The following is a 21,689-nucleotide window of genomic DNA, read 5'->3' on the forward strand; positions in this document are numbered from 1 at the left end:
TTTTGTTGAAGTATAAATACTACATTTTCTTAATTCATTCATCAGTGGTGGGGCATCTTTGGCTGTTCATTCACAGCTTTCATAAACTTTCCCCTTCTCTGCAACATTTTGATTTCCTTATTTCTTGGATGACCCACTGATCATGGAGCATGTTTTGTTCAGTTTTTAGGTGTTTGAGTATTTTCTGCTGTTTCTTTTTTTTTTAAGTTCTACTTTTATTGCATTGTGGTCAGACAGTATGCAGGGTGTTACTTCAATTTTCTCCTATTTGTTAAGTCTTGCTTTGTGACCTAAAATATTATCTATTTTGGAGAAAGTTTCATGGGCTGTTGAGAAGAATGTATATTGTGGTGTTACAGGATGGAATCCAGGTTTCAGATAAGAGAACAGGGGCTGGGAAAGTCTCAGTAATTTGTCCAAATTCAAGTCCTGGGAAATTCTAGGGAGAGACTCAAATCCAGGTCAGCTCTATCCACATGCCAATCCACTTTTTTTTGTTGTACTAAGGTTTGCACTTAGGGTCTACACTTTGAGCCACTCCACCAGCCCTTTTGTGTGATGGGTTTTTTTGGGACAGAGTCTTGTGACCTATTTGCCCAGGCTGGCTTCAAACTGTGATTCTCCCAGTCTCTGTCTCCTGAGTAGCTAGGATTGCAAGCATTAGCCACCAGTGCCCAGCAGCAGTTTACTTTATCTGTGCTCAGCCTGAGAAGAGTGATAATCTACCATAATGCTCATTCTCGAATTCTTAGGACCTTGCAGAACACTTGCATCCTATTTTTATTTTATTTTATTTATTTATTTATTTTTTCTTTTATTATTCATATGTGCATACAAGGCTTGGTTCATTTCTCCCCCCTGCCCCCACCCCCTCCCTTACCACCCACTCTGCCCCCTCCCTCTCCCCCCCCTCAATACCCAGCATTGCATCCTATTTTTAAAGGAAACATGTTTTCCACCACTTCTGTTTCTTAACTTTTGTAATTATGCAAATATTTAGGGAGAGTAGACCTTTGGTTTCTTACCAGAAGCCATTTATTGTCCTGGATACTGCTGATCCCTTAATGGGTTTTACAAAACTTAGTGTTCTCTAAAACCTTTTCATATAAAGAAAATGTTTCCTTTTATGTTAGAAAATTGCATCTGTTCTAGAGCTGAATTTTTGTTTTGATTTGTCCATTATTCTAAAAGATGTGCAATATTTTTTCAATTTTCATATACTACTTTTGAGGTAGTCCTCTACATCCACTGAAAGGATTTGTGTAATATTCTAAAATTTATATATATATATATATATATATATATATATATATATATATATATATATTTAATGTGTATATATAAATAAATTAAGTAATGTCCTTGTTTCAGAGACTCAGTTCTTAAAAGATTTTATGCCAGGCACTTCTGCCTCACACCTTAATCAGCTATTTGGGAAGCTGAGTTTGTGAGAATCACAGTTTGATGCCATCCCAGGCAAAAAGTTTTTAAGATTCCATGTCCAACAATACAGTGTGTGCAGAGTTGCATACCTTTCATGCTTTCAGCTGTGGCCAGAAGCATAAAAGGATGGTAGTCCAGACTTGCCTGGCTACAAAATGAGAGCCTTCCAAAAATAACCAGAGCAAAGTGGGCTTGATGTGATGAACAGGGGACAGAACAACTGCTTAGCAATTGTGAAGCCTTGAGTTCAGACCCTACTACCACCAAACAAGTAAAGAATATTTTATATACTCTCTATGTCCATTTGGAATTTTAAAAACTATAAGTGACTTTGTGCATTTGAAAAAAGTTCAAAATCACAAGGCCCTTGAAATACAGAAAACAGAATTCTTTTTGAGTAGGTAACTGTCAGCATTGAATGCAGATACCTTTTGCAAGAGTTTATAGATTTTAGGAAAAGAGACATCATTATCATTTGGGCATAATCATGATCACAAGTAGTATAATAAATTTTTTTTGAGAAAAACATCTACTAACCTCCTGCAGTAACAAATGTTTTCTTTTCCATTACATGTCCCTCTTAGAGAAAGCGTGTGTTGTGCCTTCCATAAATTCCTTCAAATGAATGATCAGAATTTAGTGGCTCACTTCCCAACTTCTCCACATAAAGGGAGTGGGTGATTTGTGTTCCATTTTACCTCAGCTCACCTCAGACTTCACTTGGAAAGACTTACTTGTGAAGTCGATGAGCCAGTAACCACCTCAATGGAATAAAGAGTTCTACAAATCCCCATGTATTTTGTGGAAACAAATAAATTTCACTTTGTGTGTAGGGATTCATGCAAATTTAAGTGTTTATTTGCTCATATATGCAGTATATTTTCTCTATTTGTGCTGAATGTTGATAGTAAATTTTATTTTGAGAATTTTATTGAAGAGGTTGATTTAGCTTACAAGAGATGGTCATTGTTTTAATATCGCAGATTGAGGATACTCAACATTATCTAAAATTCTTGGGACCAGAAGTGTTTCAGTTTGGAGATTTTTTTTCAGATTTTGGAAATTTGAATATACACACAAGAGCTCTTGGGAATGTGATGCAAATTGAAATGTGAAAATCATTTATATTTAGTATACACTTTATAGACATAGCCTAAAGGTAATTTTATGTGATATGTCTATATTTTGACTTTAATCTGTCACATGCGATCTGGTGTACAATTTTCAACTTATGGTATATCATATTGGTGCTCAGAAAGGTTTGCATTTCATAGCATTTCAAATTTTGGAGTTTTGTTTTAGGGACTCTTAACCCATACATTAGAAAATTCTGTTCTCAAGAAGATGGGGCCTTCATGATCAATTTGATAGTCATTAGAATGCTAGGTAGGAAGTTATTTATTTCATTGCATTTGACTTACGTTTTTAAAACAGATTGTGCTTAATAACTATTAAAATATTAATAGTAAAAGAGTAGCTACAAAATTGAAAAGACCATACACGTTTCAAGTGTGCAACACTCACATGGAGTACCTCGTGGTCTCTACTGCATTTTGCCTGTTGTGTTTCTTCATTTGTGTTTTTTTTTAAAGTAGGGTTCATGTTGTAGCGTGCAATTTTTTTTCAGTGTAAAGAGAATCAATTGGAAAATGATTATGAACAAAATCTTTTCTTATTTTTTGTTTTATCATTTTTACATTTATTCACCTGTGAATAAAATCTTAACAAAGGAAATTTATAATAACTTGTATGCTAACAATAATAAATCTTATATGAACTAAGATTGAAATGTGTTTCAAAACCCTTGAATCCAAAGTTATATATTTCTAGCCCTGTCTGTCATATAAAAACTTTGTTTTCATAAATCATATACTTTTGCATTTTGGTCAGCCCTTCAAATTATTTTTGAGGCCATAGAAACTAAATCAATTAATGGTTCTCTAAAGCAAACCTTTAAAACATAGCGTATGATGCTTGCTCAGTACTTAACATTCTGAAAGATAGCATAGTCTACAATTGTTTGGTGCTATCTACAAAGTGTGTTCAGTGTTTCCTGGTTTAGGCTTCACCCACCACACCCTTGGTCATGGCCCATAGAGCTGTTCATTGGGCCAGACCCCAAAGCTGCTAGAGGTGGAAGTGGCATGCTTTTGCTCTGCAGCAGGCAGAATTAGTGTCTTCCCATGATCAGAGCTGCTCCCACAATTAAGACACAAACAGAGATTGTGCTTGATTATCTTTCTAGGTGTAAGAATATCTTGAAGATCAAATGTGTAATCCCACTGCACATCGTATGGATGGACAAAGTGGAGGAAGGCGATTCTGAAGCCAAGAAGTCCTTTCTCTTGGGGTGGCCGATGGAGAACTTCAGGGCCACCTTCCCGTAAGACCCACAACTAGGCCTTGTATTTATATGGGCTACCTATGACAGAGCACAGTTACCTTTTATGTTCTATTCCAGATCAAAAATGCCATTAAAAATTTCCTACAACTTATTCAAAATAGGAAAATATTTAAGTCTGACTGCATATTAAGCTGTAGATTCATTTTTTTGGACCTCCCATAAGATTGTTCATTTGCCTTGTATTTTCTCCTAAGAGATTTTTACATGCAAATATGTGCAAATGAGTCAATAGTCAAATAGGCTTTAACCAGTGGTTGTTCAGCAGGACTCTAGAAGTTACGTGGGGTGGGTGGGTGTTAGGGACTGTGAGAGGCAAACCAGCGAACAAGGGACTAGGCCTTTTCTCCACCATTCTCTCTCTCTCTAATGATCAGGTATTATCTGTGTTTTAAAACTATATGAATAGATCTTTTTTCAGCAAGTGTCATTGCATAGTCCAATTAAGTTTGAAATTTTCCTTTTGTTCTCTCAATTTAATTCTTTACAGAAATACAGTATTTAATTATACAAATAAAAAATTTTGTCATCAAAATTCAGATGCCTGAATTGCCATGTGACAGACTTTCATATTTGTTGTCTGTAGACAATATGTATCACTCATGGTGTCTTTAGACAATCTGAAATAGAGATTTATTCATGCAGTACAGATTAGTTTTCCAACACATTCATAGGTGGGCATGAAGATGGGAATGTGGCTATATACCTAGCCATCTTGAGCTCATACACTTGATTTCACAGATATTGTGTAACACAAACCTGATGCCACATTTCATATATATTTTACTCATAGAGGGTTCATCACATGTACTCAGCATTCTTCTTTACTCTCTTCACCACTCTGTGCCAAAACATGATGCACCATCTCAAAGTTGAAACAACTAATTAAAATTTTAGCAAGTTTTATAAATTTAGTAAATTCTTTGATGCAGCTTTTGACTCAAGGAAAATTTCCAAAGATTATTGGGAAGATTATGTTTGTATCAATGTCTTCTCTTCCATGACAGATTTATCTAAACATTATCACTTCTTATTGCTTAATATTCTCTCCATGTGGCAGGTTAGAGGAAGGAGTTTAAATTGAGAATATACGAAGCCTTTGCTGAGATAGTTTAAGAAAACCTTTTATATTTTTGATGAGTAGATGACATGTCAAAATTAGATTTACATGTTATAATACAAAAATGCTCAGCATCTATTGCTTTTCTGTTTGCTGTTGTTACAGTTCTTTAAACTGGCATAATTAGAAGTGATATCCCTGTACATATGCAGATTAGAGGCCATCTTGGTGATCAACACTCCTGATGAAACCCATCCCAACAGCACAGAGCTGGAAAGTGGACTTGCTGCTCCTGATAGAAATACAAAATGTGGCAGTTCTGGGGAAAAAAGTCTGATGTTTCCATAATAATTTCAAGATAGGATTGCTCAATGACTCAGCAATTCAATCCTGAATGTAGATTCATGAAAAATGCAAACATACATCCACACTAAACTTTGTGCATCAATGTTCACAGCAACATTGCTTGTAATAGCCAACATAGAAACAAACCAAATGTTTAACAATGTGGTGTTGGATAGGAACAAGGGAGAATGGGAATAATGATCAATAGGTTAGGTAAAGGGCTTGCTTTTGGTAAAAAGATATTGATGGTAGATAAACAATATTGAGAGTACTAGAAGTCACTCATGGTCAGTTTCATGTTATATATAATATGCCAGATTTTTAAGAAAAATAGCTAACAAGTGATCAATCCATATATGAATGATTCTCAAAATATTTTTATTTACATATTTAATACAAGTGTGGAATAGCAAAGGGGATACTAAATCATTAGCAATTTAGGCACAAGTGAATTGATCTTGGTCAGAGGGTCACACTAATGAATGTTTTCTAGAAAGTAACTTTCATTTTACAACTCTGAAATTTTCATAAAGAAATAAAACATTGTAGGTTTCTTTCCTCTAAAAAGATATTCTTGTTCCTTGTGCAAGAGTAGTTCATTCAAAGAACAAATTTCTCAAGTAATATTAAATCTGAACAATAGTTTTTATATTTGAATAGTACTTAAAGCTCCCCAAGGTTTAATTACCCTAATTATCAGTTGTAGTAACTGAATCTTAGACTTGGCTGTGACACAAAGCTTGTAGTAGGGTATGGCTGAAATCCAGTGTTTAAATTCCAAATCAACATCTCTTCCCCTCTGAAATGCACTTATCACTGGAAGATCACCTGTAAAGAGCAGGGTCCCTCAAACTCAGTTATTAGTGGGATACTACTTCCACCTGTACCCACAGCGGTAACAGTGGGCACTAATATTTTCATTTGGAATGATGATCTTAACATCTTAGCATGAATATGTTGTGCTTAATTTTTCTTACTTTTTATATTACAGATCTTTGGAGCAAAAAGAAAAGTGGTGTTCATTCCTTGAAAGGTATTTTGCCAGTGTACATATTTTAATACTTTAATTTGTGATAAAAGAAGGAAAGTCCCTGAAAGCCGACACCCTTAAACTATTCCACTTTTTAGTCACAGAAATTATCAGACTATCCTCAAATAAAATCTTATTTGCATTTACCCTGGATGCTACTATAAACAGTGTTCTCTAATTGATAAGTACGCTTTGTTTATATTTGAGGAAGTTTTGGTTGAAACTCTTACCTTTTCTGTTCTTCAACCTGTAGATTAGAGCTAATATTCTTGAAACATATATTAAATTCTCATAAACACAGGTTTCTTACTCTGTTGAGTCAATTCAAAGAAACTACTGCATCCTACCTAATCTTGAGTCCAGGAAGGTGTTGAACCCTGTCATGCAGGCAAGAGTGCTTAGAGGACTAGATCTGCTTCCCAAATCTTACATCCCAGGGCAACCTGGTATCCTCAGGGCCACAAATCATTTTCCTGAAATATTTTTGTCTATTTTCAAACATATAATTGATCTTGCTGAATCTTTTTGTATGTTCTTAAATATAACATAATAAAGATGGGTAATTTTAACAACATAGGTTTTGAAAATATGGTACTAGCTAATTCATTTTACAATTTGTGGTTATTATTGAATCATTAGAAACATCAATCTAACAAAAGAGAAGGACAATCAGAAGACCCTTGAGCTCCCGATCTTCATCAAAGACATACAGCATTCTGTAAGTGTTTTTAAGACCAAAAAGAAAATTTCAATTTCCTGACTTACAGTATGTTTGAGGGGGAGACAGAGAGGAGAGAGAGAGAGAGATTTATAAAGTATTGGAGGAAAAAGAGAGAATTTATAAAGTATCACATGGAACTTAATATTTCAAAAAAGGAAACAAGTGGGGGATGTAGGAAAGCAGGTTAAGAAATAGTAATAGAGGTGAATTTGATCAAAGTACATTATGTGCACGTATATAAACATTACAATGAAATAAACAATACAATGTGTTTTATATGTTTCTTATAACACACACATAACATACCTGCCTACATGAAAAAAATGTATATTATACACACACACATAAAAAGTATTTTATTTTAAAATACTTTTGTGTCTTTCAAAATCATCAACGTGCATTGAAGTAAAAGTGTGACTAGTAACATATAGTCCTTATATTCACTTATTTGATAATACTTTGCCTTATTCGTTTCCTTAAAAAACATTTATGCACACTTATTTTTGAAGGTCAGTTACATTTACCATGCCTCTATCCTTAAATACTTATGTATTTTCTAAGAATGAGGATATTCTTCTAGGTAACTACTATTCAGCAACTTCAGTAAATTTAATATCATTATATACATACATATGTATGATAAAATATATTTTATATTATACATATATGATATAGTGTGTGTCTGTATATACAGTGCTGATGTTTGAGTTCAGGGTCTCACATATGCTAGGGAAGTGCTTTATGACTGAGATAAAACTTAGCCAATATAAAATTTTATCTAATATTCATTTTCTAATTTTCTCAGTTCACACCAATAGTGTTCCCTTTCTAATACCGGATTCTTTAGGGACAGACATTGCACTTAGCAATTAATTAAAATACAGAGTTTTGATACATCTTTCATTCCTAAGAAAATCAGGAATCAATTGAGCTAGCTATGAGAGATGATACTTTTAAGGAATCAGCATATGTCTACTTCATGTGTTTTACTGCTATTGAGAAAAAAAAACCCATATCTTCAATACTATGTGACATTTGATTTCTGAAATTGTAGTACAGTAGCCAGGATGTTCATAATGATGAATAAAATAGGTATTTTTATGTCTCTTGTTTCTATATAGTGGTTCTAGTGGAGTCAGGGGTTTTTGTTTGTTTGTTTTTGTCACATTGAGGTTCTGAACTCAGGGCCTGATGCTTGCTAGATGGGCACTCTTACCACTTGGGCCACTCTGCTGCCCTGAATAGTGGTTCTAAATTATACAAAATAGTAATTGAAAGAGGAAAAGCATAGTGCAAACACATTCTTTCTTGGCCAATAGCATAGTCACAAGATTGTTCTGACCTGTTTCCATGTACCAGATGCATTGCAGGAGAAAGAAAAGGCTAGACAGTTGTCATAAGGAAGCACTGACATGTCTCTGCTGGCTTGATTTCAATGGTGGCAAGTGGTTATATTTACAATTTGTCATGGAATACATCTTGACTTCTTTTTATTTATTTTTTTTTAATTTTATGATTTTTACTTTAATCATACATTGTTTGGGCCACCTCCTCCCTCCACCCCTGCTCTCCATGCCCTGTGCCCAGCTAGAACCTGTTCCTCCCTCTTGTTTCTGATTTTGTTAAAGAGTAACCTTAGAGATAATAAGAAAGACATAGCATTTTTGCTACTTTGAGAAAAAGGTAGGTATACAGAGAGATTCCTAGTGATGCTTTCATGTACATGTGTATTGCAACCCACATTGGTTCTTCTCTACCAGATCTCTTTGCTACTTCCTAGTCCCCTTCCCATAGTGGCCTCTGCCAGTTTAAGATTACTATATTCACTCCTCTACAGTCAACCACATTTAAGGTTTAGGTTCCTTTCCTTTCCTCTATTCCTCCTTTGCGTGTTCTCCCCTTTAGTGTGGGACCCATGCCCAATAATATTACTGCATTTGTTTTAGGTATATAATCCACATATAAGGGAGAACATGCAATATTTGGCCCTCTGAGCATGGCTAACTTTGCTTAAGATGATGTTCTCCAGTTCCTTCCATTTACTTGTGAATAACAAAATTTCATTCTTCTTTGTGGCTGAATAAAATTCCATGGTATATAAGTACCACATTTTCTTAATGCATTTGTCTTGATATTTAAAAAAATCTACTTTATTTATGTCTAATTTATAAAAAATAAACATTTTGAATGCATGTTTTTGTGTCTCATAAGTTGACCGTCTATATCATCTTAAGCTTGGTCTCAGCTCTTAATATATTATATATATTATAAAATATATATATATATTTGTATTTGCAAGTAATATTCAACTTATATGGAAAAATAGTTATATTTCCATTTGGAAACATGGAATAAATATTTTTAAATTTTGATAAATATTTTTAAAACTTTATTTGTTGCTGGGTGCTACTGGCAAATATCTGTAATCCTTGGTGCTTGGGAGGCTGAGATCAGAAGGACTGCAGTTGAGGCCATCCCAGGCAAAAGTTAATGAGACATTAACTCAAATAATAGCTGGGCATAGTGGCAACATGTCTGTTACCTGGGAGGCTTAGATAGGGAAGATTGTGGTTCCCAGCCCATCTACGGAAAATTAAGTTTTCAAGATCTCATTTCAACAGAAAAATGGTGGGCATGGTGGCACATGCCTTCTATCCCAACAAGGGAAGAAAGCACAAGAAGGGAGTATTATGATGCACTTAGTCCTGGGCAGACATTGAAAACCTATTTCTGATGTAACCAGAGCAAAAAGGACTGGAGGCATGGTTCATGTGGTATAGAGTGCCTGTCTAGCAAATGTGAAGCCCTGAGTCCATATCTCAATATCAAAAAAAAACCCTACTTTTTTTTTTACAAAGAGCTCTATCTACACAAATTTACCTGTTTATCTACAAGAACACCATCTAGAATGAATACATATGTTATTGTAATTATTATTTTGATCTTACCTGGTTCCACATATCATGAGAACCTATTATCTTCTAAACCACATAAATTAGAATGATGAGAATTTCAAAGGGTTTCTTTGTAAAAGACAGTGGAATTTTAACATGTAAGGAGGGGCTTTCTGACATCTTAAAAACTGCAGAACCTTTACTTCTAACTAAATATCAAGCTATAGCCCAAGTGTTTGTACCCTCCAGATATTTTAGCATAAGAGGCTCTGACTTCCTTGAATTTGGATGATCTGAGCCCTACTTTTGGGTATTGTGAGAAATTTCATAATTGTTAGGCAATAAGAGGCACAATGAGAAGTGAATGAATTTAAGATGGTTTGTTCATAAAAATCCATTGTCCTTTGGCCAGGCTTGTTTGATAATCCTGTAATCCTAGATACTTAGAAGCCAGAGATTGGAAGAAATGTGGTTCAAGATCAGCCTGGGTAAAACAAGTTTTAATAAGACCCCAATGCCTAGCTAACCCTCAGTGATAGAAACACTTGACCATATGTGCTAGGCTGTGGGTGATCCTCAGCAACACAGATACACACACACACACATACACAATTAACAACTTTGGGTCCAGTTGTCCCATGAACCATTTAGTCCATAATAAAGTAAAATACAATGAGTCATAAAAGGGTTTCCTTAACTTGATTTTTTTTAGTATCATTTTAAGGCCTGTGGGTGCCCACCTATGCTGTTTGTCTTGTTAGCCATTCTCCTTATGTAGCTCAGGTTGGCCTCAAACTCACAACCCTCCTGCCTGAGTCTTTGGAGTACTGGAATTACAGGAGCCTGACACCATGCACAGCAGCTTTTGTCTTCTTTAAGCAGTGCTTATCAGATGACGCAGACCTGATTGTGGATTTTTGTTATATTGCAAAATCTACATGCATAGTAATTTTCTTATTTTATGCTAACATATTTTGAAATTCAGATGGTTCAATGGCATCAATTCAGAATCCCTTCAATTTTTTTCAGGCTTTCTACAAATTGTCTTCCTATTTTTCCAGAACACATCTTAATGTGTGATGTAGTAGAAATGACTTTATTCATTGGCAGATGGGAATGGAGCTAAAACCATGAAAGTTTTCATTCTTGATTGTTAGATTTATTATTTTAATAGATATCAACAATGAAAATCTAGCTAACCCTGAAGGGAAAGTGCTCTCTACATAGTGTTTTTGAAGAAGTCTTTTATAGCCAATTTTTATTCTGATTTTAGTAGAACTAAATATACGACAAGTAAAGGAATAAAGCCAAAGTATCACAACCCACTTGGCTAGAAAACGAAAGGCTTCAGCTCCTCCTTTACTTTTTAATCATTTTATTATTGTTGTACTGGGAGTACATTGTGATGTTTACCACAGTTCTTACAATGCATCATAATTGAATTCACCCTCTGCATTATTCTCCTTTATCCCTCATCCCCCCTATTACTGCAGCAGTTTCAGAAGGTCCATTTTTCCACTTTCATATATGAATACATAATATTTTGCCCATATTCACCCTTCTAACTTTTCCCTACATCCTTTTCACTCTCAATGATGCCAGCACCCAGAAACAAGACATGTTTTACCTTCCTGTTCTCCATGTTTGAAAAAAAGCATTTTGTATGTCTCTATGTAAGAGAGTTTCAATGTGACATTTCCACATATATATATTTTATAGCCCAAATTGTTCTCTCTTCTGTTTTTCTCCTTTCTATCTTAGTCCCCTTCAACATGTTTGAAAATTCTATATTCATTCTTGTATCAAGAGTACATCAACCATATTCACCTTCTTGACTTCCTTCTTTTTCGTCCATCTCCCATTAGTGGCCTCTGCTTAGTGTGTCCTGTTTTTCATAATATGAGCTTCTTCTTTTGAAACTACTCTCCTCCTTTATTGAAACAACCTCACAGTGCTCAGAATCAGTCCCCAAACCCTCTCTGAGTACTGAATTTTTCTCAGTTAAGCTGCTATATTTGAAGTGCTACAAATCCTTTATTTGCAGAGAAAGGTGTTATACTGAAATGCTTTCTACTGACTTCATGTTATATAAAGGAATGAAAAATATCTAAAGTCAAGGTTTTGTGCTCTACATGTGCTTTATTTTTGTCCTCACCTGAAAACAAGTTTTGTTTAATATGGATAATAAGTTGACAATAACTACAGAATTGTGTGCTTTGGAATTCTTAATTTATAGCATTTTTTTTCATTTTTTATGGCCTGTTGCTGTCACTGCAACAAGTTTTGATACAGTAAATGATATTATTAAGAAGACACTGTCGATTATAGGAATAACTGTAAGTTGCTTGTAAGCTACTTTTAAATTAAAAGATAACTTCTATTTTTGAGAATCATATATCTATCCAAATATATGTTTTTGTATGTGTATATATATATATAATCATATGATAATTGGTTATTATAGATATCAAAGTCATAGTTTGTCCCCCACACACACTTTTAGGAACTGAAGGCAGCTAGCTATAAGAGTGTGCACAACTTTCATTCTATTTTACTTTTGTTTGTTGTTTTATGTTTAGATAGTGCTCACATATGTAGTTAAATATATTTTGGTAAAAGAGGTGCACATATTTGAGAAGAAGGCACAAAAAAGGAAGAGGTAAGTGTGTGTAACTCAGTTTTAATAAATTTAATGACCTCTGGATCAAGGAACCATGGTATAGCATGGCTCCTTATATAGAATTATTTCCTTGTGAAAATTCTGAATATTGTGACATGATCTCTATGATTTATATGTAAATCTGACTGTGTAGCATAATAAAGTCCCATAAAAACTCAGAGCAACCACCGTTTGGTATAATAGTCATTTTATAGAAGTATCATTTAATAATAAATTGAAAAGAGAGCTGAACTCATATGTTCTAAGTAAAGCAGTTACTGCTGCCTTGATTTCTAAACTGTAGGATGTATGTGCTCTGTATAAGAATTAAATCTTGGAAGAGAGTGAGTACTTTTAGGGGCCACATGGGGATAGTGACTTAGAATACAGTTCACTTAATTCATATTTGTGAATTACCTTTGCTTAACGTGAACAGCTCACCACAAAGAAAAAGTTTCTATTGTAATAAAGAATTGAGGTTATTTGGTTATATAAGTATGCCTGATTTAAACAACTTCAACAAAGCATTTCCAAACCCTGCCTTATAAGAAAATATTTGTTATTAGATCTTACTTCCTATATGCCATGTAATATTGTGCTGATGTACCACACACCCGTGTGAGTGTGTGCATGCACACATGTGTTTGTGTGTACCTATTACAATAACTCCATTTGAAACATATTTCTGACTTAACCCTTCTTTTAGGACTCTAAATAATTCATCAGAATCTTGGTAATTTGGATTTGTTTAAGTGAGGTTTCCTTAATGTTGGCCAGTAATTCTGCTGGGGATAACCTTTCCACACCTGACCTATTTTCCAGGTGGAGTCCTTGTAGAGATTCTCTTCTCAGAACAAGGCTTCCCTGACTGAAAGTAACAACTGGCTTTCCCCTGACATCTCCTCAAGGCCTTTTGGACCTCTGTCTCTTTTGCTCAGTGTTATTGACCTTATAGTACATTCTAAATTTTACTTTTCTTAGGCCCATTTTAGCACATGTGTGGCTTTGAGCAACAAGTTTGTCTAAAGAGGGACATGTGTAACAGAAATCAACATTCTCCATGACTATTGGAGATAGCAGAAGGCAGAACTCTGGGGATTAGACTTTTCTTCTGTAGTGGAGGATATTGAGTATGGTTTCTCATTACTTGGTTCACTCAGAAAGTGATGGCTGGATTGCATTATGATCCGTAGTCTTTCAGAAGCCACAACGCAAGAATTTGGAGTAATCTCCTGGAGGTTTGGAAGTATCCAGGAGTTATTGAAATCAGCACTGTTGATGCAAAACTGTGGCCTCCTATGAATATAATAGCATTTGTAGTGATACAAATTCCTTTCCTTCTTAGAAACACAGAAATGCTATGGAAATAATTTCTTCAACAATCCATTTTCAATAATCTTTCATGATGCTTTGTTCTTTTTGTCTCCTAGGAATGTGAAAATGAATACCTGCTATCTTTCAACTCTGGGAAGGAAGAAGCCCCATTCACACTCTTGGGTAAATGTCAGGGACAATCTAAAATGTGATTGATTGGGCTCAAAGTTATACTTCTCTCAAAGTATTGACTGTTGTCTTAAGCTTGAATGCCTCTAAATGTAAAAATGGCCCAAGTATTCACTTGTACATTTAAGAAATAATTGCCAGCACTAACTCTATGACAGGTGTTTGGAAACATCTCTTTAGACTTGACAATTTCTGGTACAGTTGAGGAGAAAAAAAGTGAAGTTTTCTTCTAATTTTTCACATGAAGACATAGCTTTCTTTTAAAAAAAAACCAAGAACTGGATTATTTTTGTCAGGAAGTATAAAAAATATTAGAAATTAATTTTCCCATTTATTGTTCCTACTTCAGTAAAAATCCACTATTCATTTTCTAAAGAATAGGTCACCTCCATTTTGTAACAATCTTCTATAATTCAGTCATGGCTGTGAAACCATATATAAATATTTCATTAACACAAGCTCTATACATAGAACTTTTCACAAAAAAGGAGATAAGCAAACTCCTAAATTGTTCCCAACCTGTATTTTGTTATTTTTTGGTTGCATTTTCCTCTCTATTTAAAGTTACTGATAGATGATTCATCTTTAAGATAGTTATTAAAAGAATTTAGCTGGAAGAAAAACTCACGGCTCATCATGTGAAGATGAAGAAACAAATCCATTCCAATACACAGGAAGGACCAGGACATATTGCCTATGCTGTAATTGAGAGAGGGAATAATTTCTGCTAGAAGTCATGGGCATGTTTCTTTTTAATAACTTGATATTATTTAGTAATATTTATCAGCAATAAGTGAAATAACATGGGGAAGGCAATACTGGAAATATATTTTAATGAAATGTATTAGTTTGATAAAGTATCTAAATGATAACTAAACCTCAGAACTCCTTTGAATACAGCTTTCTCTCAGGAGCACTATTCTTGAGGACCTCTCCTCAGCCTTTCTGAATCCTTTTTTCTGAATGTACTCTCAGTTCTCGAGTGTGGATCAACTTCTGATTATCCTGAGCCTTAGTTTTATTACACTGATGCCAGTAGAGCTTGTTTTACCCTAAAAGTTGAAAGTTGCTGTAATTCTTGTTCTGAATGTAGCATTAACAATGTATCTGTACCAGATGGAAAGGAACAGCAAGAGTTCACCAAGTTACATCAGTGCAAAATCAGAAATGGATGCAAAGGGGCTTTTATACTCATCCTAGACAATGTCATTCACTTCACAGCACAGCATCTTTGATAATTCTTTGTAAAGAAAGTAAGTTAAACCATGAAAGAGCAAAGCAAGTCACTTGCCATGTAGCTCCTGGTGACTGTGGGTGTTGTTTTTGCACCTTGTTTCTATTTTCCAATATGCTGCAGTCTTCCTTCTGCTCACTGTCAGTGAGGAAACACTGGCAGAACAGCAGTGTAAGGGAAGCATGAAGAACACCAGTCCAATGCTCATGAGTAGCCTTGACGTGCGAACTGACAAAGGGAAACATGTCTTTTGGTAAAAGTGACATTTCATATGAGAAAATACTAATGTTACCAACTCTTGACATCTACTGTAATTATTAAGGAATATTAAAAACTAATGTCCATCAATGTATTTTCTTCCATCTCTGCAGTAGGAAGGACACATTTTTAAAATGATGAATGTAAGGTTAGAGGATTCAAGTAATTTTCCTAAGACTTAAAAATTTGGTTGATGTCAAGGCAGAAACTAGAAGGCCTTAAATAGTCTCAGATGGTAACATAGTGAAAGTCACCACTGAACATTTCACTGATGGATCTATGCATTCCAAACAAGGTAACATATTTAAGGTTTTTATCTCTTTATTACTTAACTTCTTTTGCTTGGGCACCTGTTTTCTGGATGTTCTCCTTAGTGAGTGTGCATAATGCACACTCAGGAGACATAGCATTATTAATTCCACAGGCTCCAAGAGAACCATGTCCATACCAGTGAATTCAGCAAAAGGTAAGTTTGATTACACCCACCATCATCAGCCTGAATCTATATTTCTATTTTTCTCCATATAGGACACGAATGTCCGTATGCCATCAAAATGAACTACCTTGGAGAGAAGGCATTCATGCCACAGAGACCCAGTAAATTAACTTCTCAGACCTTTCAGGAGCCCATCCAGGAACAGGTGTCCCCAGACCTCAAAGGCCAGTTTTTCCTAGGGCCAAGGCATCCAAACAAAGGCAAGCATGAGAGTAATGAATACCTTCCCTTCCTGGAAGTGCCATCTCACAGTTCACACCTCCATTCCTGATGAAAATAAAACTCTTGATTCATAGGTATTTTCCATATCCTAAGGAGGTAGTATATGCAAGTACCCAATACTCATTCAGAATCGGGCTTAGATTGCCTCTGAGAATTGAAGTTAAGACACAAGTCCCTATTAGGAGAATTTGTTTTTCATTCATCCACAGAGAAAATTGCTCTCTTATTTGTATCCCAAGAGCACTTTAGAAAAGTAGTTATGTAAGTCTACATCTGTGTGTCTTATTAGAAGATGCTCTCTTGAGGCCTGGACTCTCATATCGTCCCCATTTCTGGTTGCAGTCATCATCCGGGGCCAGAATAGTCATGACGACATGACCTAGACACACTTGAAATCTTGAGTAAAGAGATATGGTTTTAAATGGAATCTCTTCTTGGTCTGAAGGGTCTTTGTGATTCTAACCTGTATTCAGTTCTAAATCTACCCCAAGGCCAGCTTACTTTCTACATGTGCTTCAGACATACATCTAGAATTGGACTGAAGTTCTCAATGGAGAACTTTTGATTCATCCTTCTTGCCACTTTCTCCCTGAGATATTCCAGTGCTTTTGCACTGATATTTCTCTCTTTTATACAACTGTGTTATTAATTTAGGATATATTTAGCCTAGTACAGAGTTTTCCCTTATTGTTGTCACTTTTCTTGTATAAGCACACAGTTTATGATTTTTACATTTTTTTCATACCCTGAATCAAGCATGAGGAATCCATTAACCTAATTTGCTCTAGACTGTTGAAGACAGGCTGAGTTTCTCTGCAGTTAGGTTGTTTTATCAGCCCAATTTTATAGCAATCACATGCACTTTCATTCATTACAGAAACAATAAGAATTCTCCAATCAATAATATGCATCACAAAAGACTTATCTAAGTGAAAATATTGAGCAACTATTGGACTTGGAGTTTACTCTGCTGTCAAGTCTTTCCTCATACTATAACTGCATATTATATCTTTGTTTCAAGGGACAGGGTGTTAGTAATATTATTTTTCATATGAAGAATAAGAGAATACATTTGGGTTATTTTAGAAATAATAGCATTGGAGACACCAGGTAGAGTATAACAATTCAACCTGTGTATTTACATTTATAGTCATCAAATTTTGTATATGTTAACATACACAAATATGCTCCAGGATTTTAGAATGTATGTGCTTTTTTCTTTCCTAACTTTTGAATTGGAGGGGATAAGTATAACAGGTAGAGAGGTGGCAGTGTTTGTGCCTGCATGCCATCTGGAGGCTCCTATCTGAAAAGAAGAACAGGGTAGAGCTTGCTTTGCAGGAAGAACACTGCAATCTCAGCTGCCTTAAACCATCTGAGTTAGGGGTAAACTTAATTTTATCAAGAATACTGTGAACCATGCCTTGTTCTAGGCATTAGTCCAATGAGGTATATTGATAATATCCTTCAGGTTAAACTGAGGATTTGAATCAAAAAGAGTCTTGATAATTTGTCCAGGTAAGTGGCAGAAACAGAAACCCACACTAGCATCACTGATCCAGCCCCACAAGCATTGTCCCCATGTTTTTATACATAGCAAATCCCAGAAAAGCCAAGAGAGCAGCTATTTTTTTTTCATTTATTCATATGTGGATAAAATGTTTGGGTCATTTCTCCCCCCTACCCCTGCCCTCTCCCTTTTCTCCCACCCCCTTCCCTCTTCCCCCCACACCCTTGTTTCCAGGCAGAAACTGTTCTGCTCTTTTCTCTAATTTTGTTGAAGAGAGACTATGAACAATAATAAGGATAAAGCATTTTTGCTAGTTGAGATGAGGATAGCTATACAGGGAGATTCCTAGAATTGCTTCCATGTACGTATGTGTTACATTCTAAGTTGATTCTTCTCAAACTGACCTTTTCTCTAGTTCCTGATCCCCTTTTCCTACTGACTTCTGTCACTTTAAGGTTTCTGCATTAGTTCCTTTGTATTGAGGATATCAAATACTATCATGTGTTTTGGGTTTGTTACCTATCCTCATACTTCCCATGTATGCTCTCGCCTTATCATGTGACCAAAGTCCAGTCACCTTACTGTATTTGCCCTTGATCTAAAGTCCGCATATGAGGGAGAACATGTGATTATTGGTCTTCTGAGCCTAGGTAACCTTGAGAGAGCAGCTATTTAAACATATTTGGTCAAACGTCAATGATCTTGCAAATCTTGGCCTATCTGTTATCTTTTAAATATTTGGTATATGTTACTTATTTATTAAAATATGAAGGTACCATGTTTGGAAAATTTTATAGTTAAGCAGTAGAAACATTGGACTGAGGTTTGAAGACATACTTTATGGTGAAGTAGCCAGAGACTTACTAAGAATTGACTCAAGCAGGCTTTGTCATTAAGGGCAGATGCTCTTTTGATGGGGTACAGTTGACCTTGGTTACATGTTTTGAAAGTAGATTATGAGACTGCTGAAATTCAATACTAAATAGTTTTAGCTTTCAAAATGGGATATGACATGTTTACTCAGCTATCATACTTAACTTCCAGGAATCTTTTCCAACAAGGTGTGAATGGTCTGATGATTCAATGTTGCAGGACAGAGACAAACTCTCTACAATGCAGTCACATGGGAAAAACTAAACTAAATTAATTAACCACCAATTAATTGGTTTTGACAAAGAATATAATTACAAGGCAATTAACAAGTTTCAGAATGTAGGACATTTACAGTATAAATGACTTAGTTCCTCTAGTATGCAATGCACCTAGCACATTATAAAATGAAAATGGTGGGAACAAGGTGAAATGAATGAAACAACTAAAGGTTATAATAATCTCTCTTCTTCCTTTGATTCCTGGTCAACCTCAGATAAAGGAAGATACCCATTCAGGAATTGGAGATTTCGCCGCCGATCTAGATCCAGCCACAACAACCTGGGTGAATCCCCACCTACCATAAGGACAGAACTACACAGTGGAGTTTCTACTATGAATATTTGTGAGAATGACAATTCACTATCTCCAATTCTGGGGAAAAGAGCTTATTGCTACATAATACTTTTAAAATTTTATGCTCCCATGGCAGGAAATTCTATTCGTGGCCTAAAGATTTAGTTTAAAAAGCTCAGGGTAAAAGCCAGGCTGAGGGAATATGTGTACTATTTAACAGAAAGATTCCAAATGGAAGAAAGAAACCTTCACACCTGAATAGATAAATGAAGTGTCTAAGAAAAAATGACCATAACTCATTCAAGCAGTGCTGTTTAAGAAAAGTTGGGTTTCTATCACTTTAGCTTCATTCATCAACACAGATTTTTATGACAAGTACATACACCTCATATATTCATGATGAAATTATACAAATTATTTGATCACATAGGCAACTAGGATTCTTGCATCAAATAAAATACATCACCAAAAGACCCAGCAGAGTCTCAAAATATATGTTAGAAAGTACCAGACTCCATGATTGCTTCCACAGTAACATTCTTCAGTGAATTGCACGACATAGAGGATTTTTTGTTTTTTTGGTTTTTTTAGAGATGTCCTTTTAACATGCAGCTTGGAAACAGCTTTGGGTTGGTAGAGAAAATTTTATTTCATTTTTTAAATTTTTATTGTTTTTTTATTCATATGTGCATACAATGCTTGGATCATTTCTCCCCCCATCCCCACCCCCTCCCTTACCACCCACTCCACCCTTCCCTCTTCCCCCCACCTCCTCGAGAGCTGGCAGAAACTATTTTGCCCTTATCTTTAATTTTGTGGAAGAGAGAGTATAAGCAATAATAGGAAGGAACGAGGGTTTTTGCTAGTTGAGATAAGATAGCTATACAGAGAGTTGACTCACATTAATTTCCTGTGCATGTGTGTTACCTTTTTGGTTAATTCTTTTTGATCTAACCTTTTCTCTAGTTCCTGGTCCCCTTCTCCTATTAACCTCAGTTGCTTTTAAGGTTCTGCTTTAGTTTCTCAGTGTTGAGGTCAACAAATGCTAGCTAATTTTTCAGGTGTCTTACCTCTCCCCACCCCTCCCTTGTGTGCTCTCGCTTTTCTCATGTGCTCAAAGTCCAATCCTCTTGTTGTGTTTGCCCTTGATCTAATGTCCACATATGAAGGAGAACATGTGATTTTTGGTTTTTTGGACCAGACTAACCTCACTCAGAATGATGTTCTCCAATTCCATCCATGTACCAGCGAATGATAAATTTTCGTTCTTCTTCATGGCTGCATAAAATTCCATTGTGAATACATACCACATTTTCTTGATCCATTCATCAGTAGTGGGGCATCTTGGCTGTTTACTTGGCTATTGTGAATAGTGCTGCAATAACGTGGGTGTGCAGGTGCCTCTGGAGTTAACTGTGTCACAGTCTTTTGGGTATATGCCCAAGAGTTGTATTGCTGGATCAAATGGTAGATCAATGTTTAGCTTTTTAAGCAGCCTCCAAATTTTTTCCAGAGTGGTTGTACTAGCTTACATTCCCACCAACAGTGTAAGAGTGTTCCTTTTTCCCCACATCCTCACCAACACCTGTTGGTGGTGGTGTTGCTAATGATGGCTGTTCTAACAGGAGTGAGGTGGAATCTTAGTGTGGTTTTAATTTGCATTTCCTTTATTGCTAGAGATGGTGAGCATTTTTTCATGGGATTTTTGCCCATTTGAATTTCTTCTTTTGAGAAAGTTCTGTGTAGTTCACTTGCCCATTTCTTTATTGGTTCATTAGTTTTGGGAGAATTTAGTTTTTTAAGTTCCCTATGTATTCTGGTTATCAGTCCTTTGTCTGATATGTAGCTGACAAATATTTTCTCTCACTCTGTGGGTGTTCTCTTCAGTTTAGAGACCATTTCTTTTGATGATCAGAAGCTTTTTAGTTTTATGAAGTCCCATTTATCTATGCTATCTCTTAGTTGTTGTGCTGCTGGGGTTCCATTCAGAAAGTTCTTACATATACCTACTAACTCCAGAGTATTTCCTACTCTTTCTTGTATCAACTTTAGAGTTTGTGGTCTCATATTAAGATCCTTGATCCATTTTGAGTTAATATTGGTATAGGGTGATATACATGGATCTAGTTTCAGTTTTTTGCAGACTGCTAAACAGTTTTCACAGCAATTTTTGTTGAAGAGGCTGCTTTTTCTCCATCGTATATATTTAGTACCTTTGTGAAAGACAAGTTGGTTATAGTTGTGTGGCTTCATATCTGAGTCCCCTATTCTATTCTGTTCCACTTGTCGTCATGTCTGTTTCTGTGCCAGTACCATGCTGTTTTTTTAGTTATTGCTTTGTAATATAGTTTGAAGTCAGGTATCGTGATACCTCCTTTAATGAATGTCATTGGAATTTTGATGGGAATTGCATTAAACATGTAGATTACTTTTGAAAGTATAGACATTTTTACTATGTTGATTCTAC

General features: G+C 35.4%; 1 protein-coding gene across 3 annotated transcripts in view; it reads left to right on the plus strand.

The window, feature by feature from the left end:
- The window catches only part of LOC141410903 (rho GTPase-activating protein 20-like), a 40,886-nt gene extending 21,447 nt beyond the window's left edge, over nucleotides 1-19,439 (plus strand). For 2 of the 3 annotated variants that reach the window (XM_074041695.1, XM_074041694.1), the window contains 6 exons: nucleotides 3,689-3,826; nucleotides 6,241-6,282; nucleotides 6,919-6,997; nucleotides 13,984-14,050; nucleotides 16,077-16,244; nucleotides 19,143-19,439. In XM_074041695.1, the coding sequence (XP_073897796.1) occupies nucleotides 3,689-3,826; nucleotides 6,241-6,282; nucleotides 6,919-6,997; nucleotides 13,984-14,050; nucleotides 16,077-16,244; nucleotides 19,143-19,387 (739 nt within the window). In that variant the 3' untranslated portion in view covers nucleotides 19,388-19,439. Of the gene's footprint in view, nucleotides 1-3,688; nucleotides 3,827-6,240; nucleotides 6,283-6,918; nucleotides 6,998-13,983; nucleotides 14,051-16,076; nucleotides 17,531-19,142 lie in introns of those variants that run through there. The other variant, XM_074041696.1, reaches the window with a different exon arrangement.
- The last annotated feature ends 2,250 nt before the right edge of the window (nucleotides 19,440-21,689 follow it).

This window comes from Castor canadensis, chromosome 9 (assembly GCF_047511655.1).
Source record: "Castor canadensis chromosome 9, mCasCan1.hap1v2, whole genome shotgun sequence".
NCBI lineage: Eukaryota > Metazoa > Chordata > Mammalia > Rodentia > Castoridae > Castor > Castor canadensis.